The 11743-nt window shown below is 46.3% G+C and overlaps 1 protein-coding gene across 3 annotated transcripts in view; it reads right to left on the bottom strand.

Annotated features, from left to right (window-relative positions):
• Positions 1–11743, bottom strand: part of LOC140715987 (serine/threonine-protein kinase WNK3-like) — a 135339-nt gene that overhangs the window by 103290 nt on the left and 20306 nt on the right. For all 3 annotated transcript variants that reach the window (XM_073028609.1, XM_073028608.1, XM_073028607.1), the window contains exon 2: positions 7849–8501. In XM_073028609.1, the coding sequence (XP_072884710.1) occupies positions 7849–8322 (474 nt within the window). In that variant the 5' untranslated portion in view covers positions 8323–8501. The remainder of the gene's footprint in view (positions 1–7848; positions 8502–11743) is intronic.

The raw sequence follows: 11743 nt of genomic DNA, 5'->3' as shown, positions 1-11743 counted from the left end.
GGTTATTCAGGACACAGTATAAAAAACTAAAATCTGCTTCACCATGTTTAGTTTTGACCCTGGGGACAGTAATCAGACAAGCCACAGACAACTTCAGGAAAGTTCATAATTCAGCAAGAGATCAGACATGTATTTTGGAGCTAGACCATTCATTCAGTGCTTTATAAACTAGTAATATTTTAAAGTCAATCCACTGATGGACAGGAAGCCAGATCACAACTTGAGAACTGGAGTGCTATGTTCTACTTTCTTGGTCTCAGTGAGGACTCTATAGCAGCAACATTCTGAATGAGCTGCAGTTGTCTTGAGGATTAAAAAAAATAAAACAGACCTGTGAAAACAGCACCTAACAGGACAGAAAAACAATCCCAAGTGCAAAAGACAACAAACTATACAAATATATAATAAATAAGCAATAATTAGGAAGAACATGAGATGAAGAGTCCTTGAAAGTGAGTCCGTTGCTCGGTGATAGGGCAAGTGAAGTTATCCACACTAGTTTAACAGCCTGATGCGTGAAGGGTAATAACTGTTCTTGAACCTGCTGGTGAGTCCTGAGGTTCTTAAACATGCTTCCTGCTGGCAGCAGCAAAGAGAGAGCATGATCTGGGTAGCAGGGGGTCCTTGACGATGGATGCTACTTTTCCGCAACAGAGCTTCAGTTAGATGTGCTCAATGGCTGGGAGGGCTTTACCATGATGGACTTGACCGTATCCTACCTTTTGTAGGATTTTCCATTCAAAGGCATTTGTGTTTCCATACCAGGACATGATACAGCCAACACACACAAAATGCTGGTGGAACACAGAAGGCCAGGCAGCATCTATAGGGAGAAGCACTGGCGACGTTTATTTTGTGTGTGTTGTTTGAATTTCCAGCATCTGCAGATTTCCTCGTGTTTGATGATATCTCCACCACAGATTTTAGATGTCATGCTAAATCTTCACAAACTTCTAAGGAAATGGAGCCACTGCCGTGCTTACTTCGTAATGGCACTTGCTGGACCTCCAAAATTATAACACCGAGGAATTTAAAGTTGCTGACTCTCTCCACCTCTGATCTCCCGATGAGGACTGGCTCAAGAACCTCCAGTTTCATTCTCCTTAAGTCAAAAACCAGCTCCTTGGCCTTGCTGACTTTGGGTAAGAGGTTGCTGCTGTGGCACCAATCAGCCAGATTTTCAGTCCCCCTCCCATATGCCGATTCATCACCTTTGATTTGGCCTACGACAGTGGCGTCACCAGCAAACTTAAAAATGGTATTGGACCCGTTCTTAGCATCAGTCATAAGTGTAAAGCAAGATGGCTAAGCCTTGTGGTGCGCCTGTGCTGATGGAGATTGAAGAGTTGTTTCCAATCCAAACTGACTAGGGTCTGCAAGTGAGGAAATTAAGAATCCAGCTGTACAAAGATGTATTGAGGCCAAAGTCATTAAGCTTATTAATTAGTTTTGAGGGGTTGACAGTATTGAATACTGAGCTGTAGTTGATAAAGAACATCCCGATGTATGCATCTTTGCTATCCAGAAGTTTCAGGGTTGGATGAAGAGCCAATGAAATGGCATCTGCTGTGGACCAGAGTGGATCCAAGTTAATTCTCGGTTAGGGGTTGATATGTTCCCCCCCTTTCTCTCTCCATGCTGCACCGGCTCACCTGAACTTGAAATTCAGAATCAGTCAGATTTATCATCACTAATGTATGCTGTGAAATTTATTACTTTGTGACAGCACTAAAGTGCAAGACATGAAAGGATTTGATGCTGAGGCTTTAGAAGGCACTGGGAAGGCCTCACCTTGAGTATTCTGAACAGTTTTGGGACCCTCATCCTTAAAAAGTGCTGGCATTGGAAAGGATCCAGAGGAGGTTCACAATGATGATTCCAAGACTTATCATACAAGGAACATTTGATAGCTCTGGGTCTGCACTCACTGGAATTCAAAAGGATGATGGGAATCTCATTGAAATCTTTTGAATACCGAAAGGCCTAGACAGAGGAGGTGTGGAAATGTTTCCCTAATGTTTCCCATGATGGGAGAGTCCAGGATAGAGGGGCACCCTTTCAAAACAGAGAAGTGGAGAAATTTCTTTAGCCAAAGGGCGGTGAATTTAAAACCAAGAGGATCAGTCATGATTGAATGGCGGAGCAGACTTGCTGGACAAGATGGACCATTCTGTTCCGATGTCTATGGTCTTATGACTACAAGTTACAAGTCAGAGGGCGGGGCTTAGTTAAGATGGCGCTAAACGGCAACTCCTTTGCTTGCCTCTTCGGAAACAGCTCTATTTCCTTATTTTTCCCTTTGAGGGTTATTTTGAAGTCCCTGACCTGGAGTTACACACTGACTTCAGTTCTTTGCAGGAATGGGACCTGCTCTCGGAGCGTCATGACTGGCCGCTATCCGACATGCCAAGGGCCTGGCCTAAGAGTTCAGCTCGTCTTTGGAGGCCTAGGATCTTGGGGTTCTGGAGACGGGCGTATCAAAGGTCAGGGTCCCAGACCAGTGTGTCATAGGAGCTGGAAGACCTTTGGCTGTGTGCCCAAAGGCCCGAGATCTTTGGGCACAGAGCTCCGAAAAAGCGACACAACGGATTTTTAACATCATAAACCAGCAAGTTGTTTATGTCTCCCCTCTCGCTGTGAAACAAAGACACCTCTTCCTCCATTATTAGGGGGACAGAGAACCTATGGTATGTTGAATACTGGGTGAACACGTAGTCTTTGGAGTACTGCAAGTCTTTGCTGTTGCTTTTGCTGCACGCTCGAGTGCTCGGTGGTGGGTGCCAATGCTTTTTTTTAGCCATGGGGGGAGAGGGGGTCGTTGATTGTTGCCACTTATGGACAGGAGGGAGGAGAGCTGAGGGGGGGACTTTGGGGTTCTAACATTTAACTGTCATTCTTTGGGGCACTCCTCTATTTTCGTAGATGGTTGCAAAGAAAAAGCATTTCTGAATGTATATTGTATTTATTTCTCTGACATTAATTTTACCTTTGAAAAAAATAAATACATAGTGCAAAAGAGGAATTGTGAGGTGGTGATCATGGCAGGGTGGAGGGGAAGAAGCTGTTCCTAAAATGTTGAGTGTGGGTCTTCAGGCTCCTACACCTCTTCAATGGTTGTATGGTTCAATACAATGCATGCTCATGGTCACAGGGAGTTCAATGGACTTCAATGGCTCAATGGACGAGAAGAGGGTATGTCCCAGATGGTCAGGGCACTTAATGATGGATGATGCCTTGAGATACCTCTTTTTGAAGATGTCCCCCTTTGGTGGTGAGGCTTGGGTCTGTGATGGAGCTGGCTGAGTCTACGACACTCTGTTGACGGAATTTACAACCCTCTGCCTTGAGACACTTGATTTTGAAGATGTCCTCAATGTGCCCATGACAAGGTGAGAGCAATGTGCACACCATTCTTTGAAGTGATTTTTGATGAACGCAGACGCTTACATCACAAGAAATATCTGCCCCACTCAGGGCAAACTACAAGTCACTGCGTGAGATTTGATTTCCCATCATCAACAGTTAATAGAGAAATCAAATAATCAGGCGAGATTACTGCGTGGTTAACACAACTGTCACCAGCAAGGTGCCTGTGCGAAGATGGGACGGCAAGGTAGTGTAGCAGTTAGCACAACACCTTATAACAGCCAACTGTAAGATCAGGGTTCAATTCCCGCCACTGTCTGCAAGGAGTCTGTACGTTCTCCCCGTGACCATGAGCATTTCATCACAGTGCTCCAGTTTCCTCCCACATTCCAAATATGTTCACTTTAGTACCGATTGGTAAGGTGTGGGCATGCGGGCAGCCACCAGCACAGGCGATGCTTTCACTGTACGTTTCAATGCATGTGACAAACACTAATCCTTCTTCCTTTATCTGTTAACATTCTGAGAAACTGAAGTTTGGGAAACAAATTGTACAATTCAGAATCACTAAGGGACTTCCGCCAAGGATTCCTAGAAAGCTGGATTTTTGGAAACCGCAGCACACAAAGGTCCAGAAGGAGAATGGTGTGCCCAACCCATCCAGATCACTGACCAGATGATTTACAGCTGAAAGCACCTAACCTGCCACTTATTTGACATTGCATAGATACAAGAGATTCTGCAGATCTTCAGCAACACACACAAAACGCTGGAGGAACTTCGGAGGCCAGATGGAGAGAAATGAACAGTTGACATTCCTGGCTGAGACCCTTCATCAAGACTCTTGGCATCAGGTCCTATATTCACCAGATGAAGGGTCTCGGCCTGAAACGGCAGCTCTCCATTTCCTTCCACAGATGCTGCCTGACGTGCTGAGCTCCTACAGTGTCTCGGTTACAAGACAGCACTTGAGCACAGGGCTGCAGATTAACAGGCTAATGTTAAATAGGTAAGCTGCTGGGCAGTGTGGCTTGCTGGGGCTGACCTATGCTCATATCTAAATAAATAGAAACTCCCGAGAGTAAAGGCCCATGTCTCTCAAGTCTTTCCCAATCAGGCAATCCCCTCAAAAATTAAGTTCAATTAACCCAGCTGTATCTCCTCAGCCATGGAGATTACAACAGAAAAACAGACTCTGGAGAGGGAGGCGAAAGGGAATTTAATCAATAATAGAATTACAAGCAAACTCATCACCAAATGCTGGATCCTGGGAGTCAACATCACCCTCTGCAACTGAATCTTTGACTTCCAGACCAACAGACCTCAGTTAGTAAGGATAGGTCACAATTATTCTGAACACTGATGCCACAAGACTGTGTCTTCAGCCCCCCTACTCCACACCCTGTCCACTCGTGCACGGCCAGATTCTTCCCAACTCAGTCTACAAGTTGCAGATAAAACCACTGTAGAGTGCGGCATCTTAAAGAGTTCAGGAAGGAGATAGGGAGCTTAATGACATGGTGTCATGACAACAATATTTCCCTCAAGGTCAGCAAAAACAAAAGAGCTGATCATTGACTTCAGGAAGGGGGTGGTGTACATGCTCCCTGTCTATATCAGTGGTGTTGAGGTTGAGGACTTGATGTTCTCAGAAGTGATCATCACGCAGACGTCACAGCCAGGAAAGCACAGCAACATCTCTACTTCCTCAGGAGACTAAAGAGGTCAACCCTCGCCAATTTTTTTCAAAGCACTGTAGAAAGCATCCTAACTGGTTAGATTTGGCAAATACTCTGCCCATGATTGCAGGAAGCTACAGTGTTGCAGACTCAGCTCAGCTCATCACAGGAACCAGCCTCCCCTCCAATGGACTATCTGTACTTCTCCCTGCCTCGGTAAAGCAGCTAGCACTCTCAAGCCCCCCCGTCATCTCTTCCCCCCTTGCCCGTCGGGCAGACGATACAAAAGCCTGAACCAGCTCGTTCACGGACAGCTTCTATAAGATCATTAAACAGTTTCCTAGTAGTACTTTTGACCTCACAGTGTACTTTATAATCTAGCACCCTTTTGTTTAACAACACTGTATTTTCTCTCTAGAGCTGTTCACTTTATTGTTTTACTCTGTTCCACCTCAAATACACTGTAATGATTTGATCTGTACGAATGGTATGCAAGACAAGCTTTTCATTGTATCTCAGTACCTGTGACAATAATAAACCAGTTCCAAAATGTGAACACAAGAGATTCTGCAGATGCTGCAAACCCAGAGCAACACACAAGAATGCCGAAGGAACTCAGCAGTTCAGGCAGCACCTATGAACAGGAATAAACATTCAACTTATCGGGCCGAGAGCCTTCATCAAGACTCTGTAATTCCACCATGTATCGGGAGTCAAGGAAATGAAGCCAGATGATGCCTCAGTGTATTCCGAACGGATGGAAGCAAGAGCAGTGTAGCAGAAACTGACCCTACAAATGGGGGCTGGATTTCAAACATCCTGCTGAGAGAAAATAAAATCACACTTGCACATAGAGGAAGCTGTGAGTGAGAACAGGCATGCAGACAGGTCAAGGGCTCTTGTGTATTAGCTAGACTGTAACTGCTGTAACAGAACAGACAATGATTTAGTATTAATGTGAGCTGACTGCCAGACAGGCGTGTTGGCATGGCAATGTCTAAATGCTATTTAAAAATCCAAATGGATTCCCCTTTATTGCATATTTGAACTGGGCAGCTTTAGACAAGCTGAACAGCCCCTCTTTGTTCCTGCCTGCCTGCATGCAAGGCCCTGTCCATTTAGTTGAAGGTGTTTGTCTTTCGATAAGAAAATAACTCTGGGTGTGGATGTGCGTGGATTGGCAGAGAGAAGAGGTGATGGTAAACGTCCCATTGTGATAACTTGCCGTTTACGCTACAGATTATCATTCTGCAGCTCTGCAGTGTGATAAATCACTGTTTAATCAAGTTAACACACTATTGGATTGCAGAGAATTTAGAAGCACATGCACTAGGCTACAGAGAAAACTTTCAACGCCTTCCACTGAAATATTTAAGAACAAGAAATGGATTAAATCCCAGTTCATTGTCATGGGCGTACATTCAGTGGCCACTTCATTAGATACAGAGTGTACCTAATAAAGTGGTCACAGGAGTGGAACCCAGTGTGGTTTTCATAACATATGTATACTCAGTGGCCACATTATTAGGTACCTCCTGTACCAAATAAAATAGCCACTGAGCATATGCTCATGGTCTTCCACTGTAAGGCTTGATGTGCTGTGTTGCTTCTGTACACCACTGTTGTAATGCATCGTTATTTGAGCTACTGTTGCCTTCCTGCTAGCTTGAGTTAGTCTGGCCATTCTCCTCTGACCTCTCTCATTAACAAGGTGTTTTCACCCACAGAATTGGTCAAGAGGTTCAGTTGCTGTTCAGACCAAACATCAGAATGGAGAAGAAATGTGATCTAAGTGACTTTGACCATGAAATGATTGTTGATGCCAGACGGGGTGGTTTGAGTATCTCAGAAACTAATCATCCCCTGGGATTTTCATGCACAACAGTTCTGTTGGCGAAAATGGCTTGTTAATGAGAGGTCAGAGGAGAATGGCCAGACTGATTCAAGCTGACAGGAGGGCGACAGTGACTCAGATAACCACATTACAACAGTGGTGCGCAGAAGAGCATCTCTGAATGCACAACATCTCGAACCTTGAAGTAGATGGGCTACAGCAGCAGAAGACTGCAGTGGGTTGCACTCCTGTACCTAATAATGTGGCTACTGACTGTACACATTTTAATAATAAATTGGTTCACTTAAATTTTGATTTTCGAGTGTTTTACTGGGATTTGTACTTGTGTCTCTAGAAGATCAACCCATACCTCTCTTTAATCCCAGAAGTTTAACCACCATGTTTTAACACTGTTGACCCAATCTCCCTTTATATTCCATGTGCTGTTCTTCAGTACTGGCCGTGGGAGAGAACACTGTCCCATCGCATTAGACTTGGTGTCTGACCTTGTACTACACTATGTATCTGGCATGGTAGCATAGCGGTTAGAGCAGATGTAGGGTAAAGGGCCATAGGTATGGGGAATGCACTCAGCATTTCCCCCTGGGGAGAGGGAATCAAATCCTTAATGGGAAGGTTTTATAAAGAGGCTGGACAGACCATTTCTATAGGCAGAGGGTGGTGGGCATATGGAACCAGTTGCCAGTTCATCAACAGGAATTGAAAGACATTTAAATAGGTGTATGGATAGGAAAGGTTTACAGGGATATGGACCAAATGGTTCTCAACCCAAAATGTTGACTGTTTATTTTCCTCCGTAGACACTGCCTGACCTGCTGAGTTTCTCCACCATTTTGTGTGTGGGCCACAAAAGACCAACACGGTGGTCACCACAGATGAGTTGGGCCAGAGCGTCTGTTTTCACGCTGTAGGACGCTGTGACATGCAAATACAAGAAGAGGCACTGACCTGCAGCTCACACCAAGCAACTTCCACCCAAGTCTCGGTATCTAGCCCTTTGTACACAGTCTTGAAGGCCCCTCGCCCGAGCTCGATGTCAAACTTCAGGAAGCGGCCTCCCGGAGAGGTGGCGACCGCCTTCATCTCGGCCTCCTCCTCGTTCTCCTTCTCGGTCCTGTCCCTGGATGAGTCTTTGGCGACGTCGGCCACTGTCTTGGCTGTAGCGGCAGCGTCGCTCTTGCCTTCCGGCACGCCAGCGCAGGCGGGCGGACGGGTGGGCCCATCCCGCTCCGCCGGATCCATGCTCCGCCGCACAAAGCGGTGGTTCTCAGCCAGGGGTAGGGGGTCGCCAGCCTTCTCAGTTCTGCCAGGTGCAGCAGCCGCGGGGTTGGTCTCGCTGTCAGCCGAGCCCTCGCTGGGGGTCATACCCCTTGGCTTGCTGGAGTCCCCGGGGCCAGTCGGCTCTCCCGGGTCCGTGGCCATCCTGTGCTCCCGCAACGGCCGAAGTCCTCCCTTCTGTTCCGATCAACCAATTGCCGGGGTGGGGGGTGGGGGCGCCTCAGCCTAGGACATGACGTGCAGACGGTCTCTTGGCACCTTGCAGAGCCCCCGCCTCTTCAATTCTCAAGCATGGGATGGACAGACACTGAACGCCAAGCTCTCTGCAAGAACAGAAATAAATTAATGGAAAGGGATAAAGGCAAAAAAAAGCATCGAAACAGCATTTACATACTTCAAAGTTCAAGGTAAATTCAACACAAAATACATATGTCACTGTATACAGTACTGTGCAAAAGTCTTGGTTCAGAGTAAATTATCAATGTCCCCGAGATCTGTCCCAAACCAAGAAAACCAAATGAACCCATAAAACCTGACAAACACCCAACATGCAGACAGAGAAAGAAAAAGTACAATAAAATTAGACAAATGGTACTTAGCATGAAAGTGAGTCCTCAGACACACAGTCTGGCACAGGCCCACAGCCTCAGCTTAGTAGATGGAATAAATGTCGGAGCCGGAGCAGGCCCACGGCCTCAGCTTAGTAGATGGAATAAATGTCGGAGCCGGAGCAGGCCCACGGCCTCAGCTTAGTAGATGGAATAAATGTCGGAGCCGGAGCAGGCCCACGGCCTCAGCGCAGCAAAGAGTGGAGTAAATGTCAGGGAGCAGCAAACAGAACCCACTTCTCTGGTCCCAACACCCAGCCTTTTCAATCCATCTGGTCAGTTTTTAAATCGTCCGAACATCGGGCCGTTCCTGCTCTAGTTCCCGGGCCTTGTCACTTCGATCCACTCTGGGCCTGGATCCGACCTTTCCAAATTGGCCCAGCACTTAGTCAGAGCAAACCTTGCTCCCAATTTCCTCCACTCTGACTTTTCTATGCTTCACATGCCCCGACTGTCTCGAACATATCTCGACCTCTCTCAGACTCTGTCTCACACCCGCACACATATATAGTTTGGATGCCCAAGGTTTCTGCCCAGTACTGCTGCAATTAAATGTAATGCACTGTACTGCTGCCGTAAAAACAAATTTCATGATATACGTGAATGACAATAAACCTGATTCTGATATGGATCTCTATTGTGACTGAGTGTGGGAAGGGGGTAGGGAGAGTGAACCACCACCACCACCACCACCATCATCTGTAATGATTAGCAAACCAATTGTTTGGAATCAAATGACCTTGCCTGGTGTCTCAGGGCTGGGTGTGTCTGCATCCACGGGAATCTCGCCCCGGCACTTCTTCTCTGCCACCTCTCCCATACCCCCCCCTTGCCATTCCCAACAGCCTTTGCCCCCGCTAGATTTACAAACTCGCTCTGTGCTCTACATTGACAAATACACTGCTGCACAAAACAGACACCCTAGCTATAGATATGTGCTTCAGACCTCTGCACAGTTCCACACAGATTAATTTTCCTGCAGGCATTCACAGTAAATACAAAGAAACAAAAGAAGCAAAGACGGACAACCAACCAATGTCCAAAAGTCAAAGTGTGCAAATACACACAAGAAAATAAAAGAAAAAACAAGAATCATTGAAAGTGTGTCCATAGTTGTGGAAACAGTTCAGTGTTGGGGTGGGCATAATTGAGTGAAGTTATCCCTTCTGGTTCAAGAGCCTGATGGTTGAGGGGTTGTAACTGCTCCTGAACCTGGTGGTTTGAGTCCTGAGGCTCCTGTAGCTTTTTGATGGCAGCAGCAAGAAGACAGCATGGTCTGGGTGGTGGGGGTCAGCAGCAAACTTAAATACATGAACATGGGTGTTTGTATGGAGGGGGAGGGTCTCAGTTATTCCAAAGATCCACATGCTCCAAGAAGGTGCCACAACAACTTCTCTCTCAAAGTCAGCAAAACCAAAGAGCTGATTTTTGCCTACAGGATGAGGAAGCCCAAAGACTGGTCATTAGGGATCGGGGTGGAGAGGATCAGTAACATTAAATTTCTTGGTGTTATCACAGAGGATCTGTCCTGGGATCAACATGTAAATGCCATCACAAAGGAGGCATGACAGCGCCACTACTTTCCTAGAAGCTTATGCAGATTTGGCATATCATCTAAAACTTGGACAATCTTCTAAAGATGCAGAGTTGACTGGTTGCCTCACGACCTGGTAAGGAAACACCAATGCCCAGGAATGAAAAAGTCTAAAAGACACAGCTACATCACCAAATGAATGGTCCATCACCATTCAGCACAGCTACAAGGACCGTTGTCACAAGATCCCCACCATCAAAGACAACACCACCCCCAACATCCAGGCCACGCTCCCGTCTCACTACTACAGTAAAGAGGTACAGGAGCCTTAGGAACCACACCACTAGGTTCAGGAGCAGTTAATACCCCTCAACCATCAGGCTCATGAACCAGCCTGGGTAACTTCACTCACCTCAGTAGTGCTAATTCCACAAACTACACATTTACTTCCTGGTACTCATGTTCTCAGCATTTTTTCTTCAGTTTTAATTTGCACTGTATATCTTTTGCTCACTGGTTGTTTGTTAGTCTTTGTTTATGCATAGATTTTCATAAATTCTGTTGTATTTCTTTATCTTCCTGTAAATGCCTGCAGGAAATGAACCTCAGGGTAGTGCACGGTGATGTAACTATTTACTCTGACTGAGAACAGCTGATAGCTATCTACACTACCATATATCAATAATCATTTCTTCCAGAGACACAACATTATGCAGATGCTGGAACTCTTGACCAACACACACACACGATACTAGAGAAACTCAGCAAGTCAGGCAGCAACTATGGAGGGAAATAAACAGTTGACTTTCAGCCCGAGACCCTTCATTCAGTTTACTTGATCGTTCATTCCCTTCCAAAGATGCTACCTGAGCTGCTGAGTTCCCCTCAACAGGTGCGCCTCCTCTCAGACAGAGTGAGTGCAAATAAACAGGCCATTCCGCCCAACCAGAACCAACCAACTGAGGCCACCCCCTATAGAAATTCAGGTCCCATAGACTCTCAAAGCAATGTCCATTAAACAAATTCAGGTCAGGCAGCATCCATGGAAGTAAGTAAACAGTCGATGTTTTGGGCTGAGACCCTTCTTCAATTCTGGAAAGGATGGGGGAAGATGCCAGAAGAAAGGTGGGGGGAGGGGAAGGAGGATAGCTGGAAAATGATAGCTGAAGCCGGCCGGAGGGTGGGGGGGGGGGGGGGGGGAGAGAAGAGGTGTGGCAGTGGAGGACGATGAAGGGTTGGAGAGGAAGGAATCTGACGGGACAGGAGAGTGGACTATAGAAGAAAGGGTTGGAGGTGATAGGCAGGTGAGAAGAGTTATAGGTACACCACAGAAAGCATTCAATCCTGTTGTATCAGTCTGGCACAGCAACTGATCTGCCCAAGACCACTAGAAACTACAAAGTTGTGCTGAGCCGTGTCCATG

This window comes from Hemitrygon akajei, chromosome 24 (genome assembly GCF_048418815.1).
Source record: "Hemitrygon akajei chromosome 24, sHemAka1.3, whole genome shotgun sequence".
Classification (NCBI taxonomy): domain Eukaryota; kingdom Metazoa; phylum Chordata; class Chondrichthyes; order Myliobatiformes; family Dasyatidae; genus Hemitrygon; species Hemitrygon akajei.
Note: the sequence above shows the minus strand (reverse complement) of the source record. Positions and strands in the feature narration are given on the sequence as shown.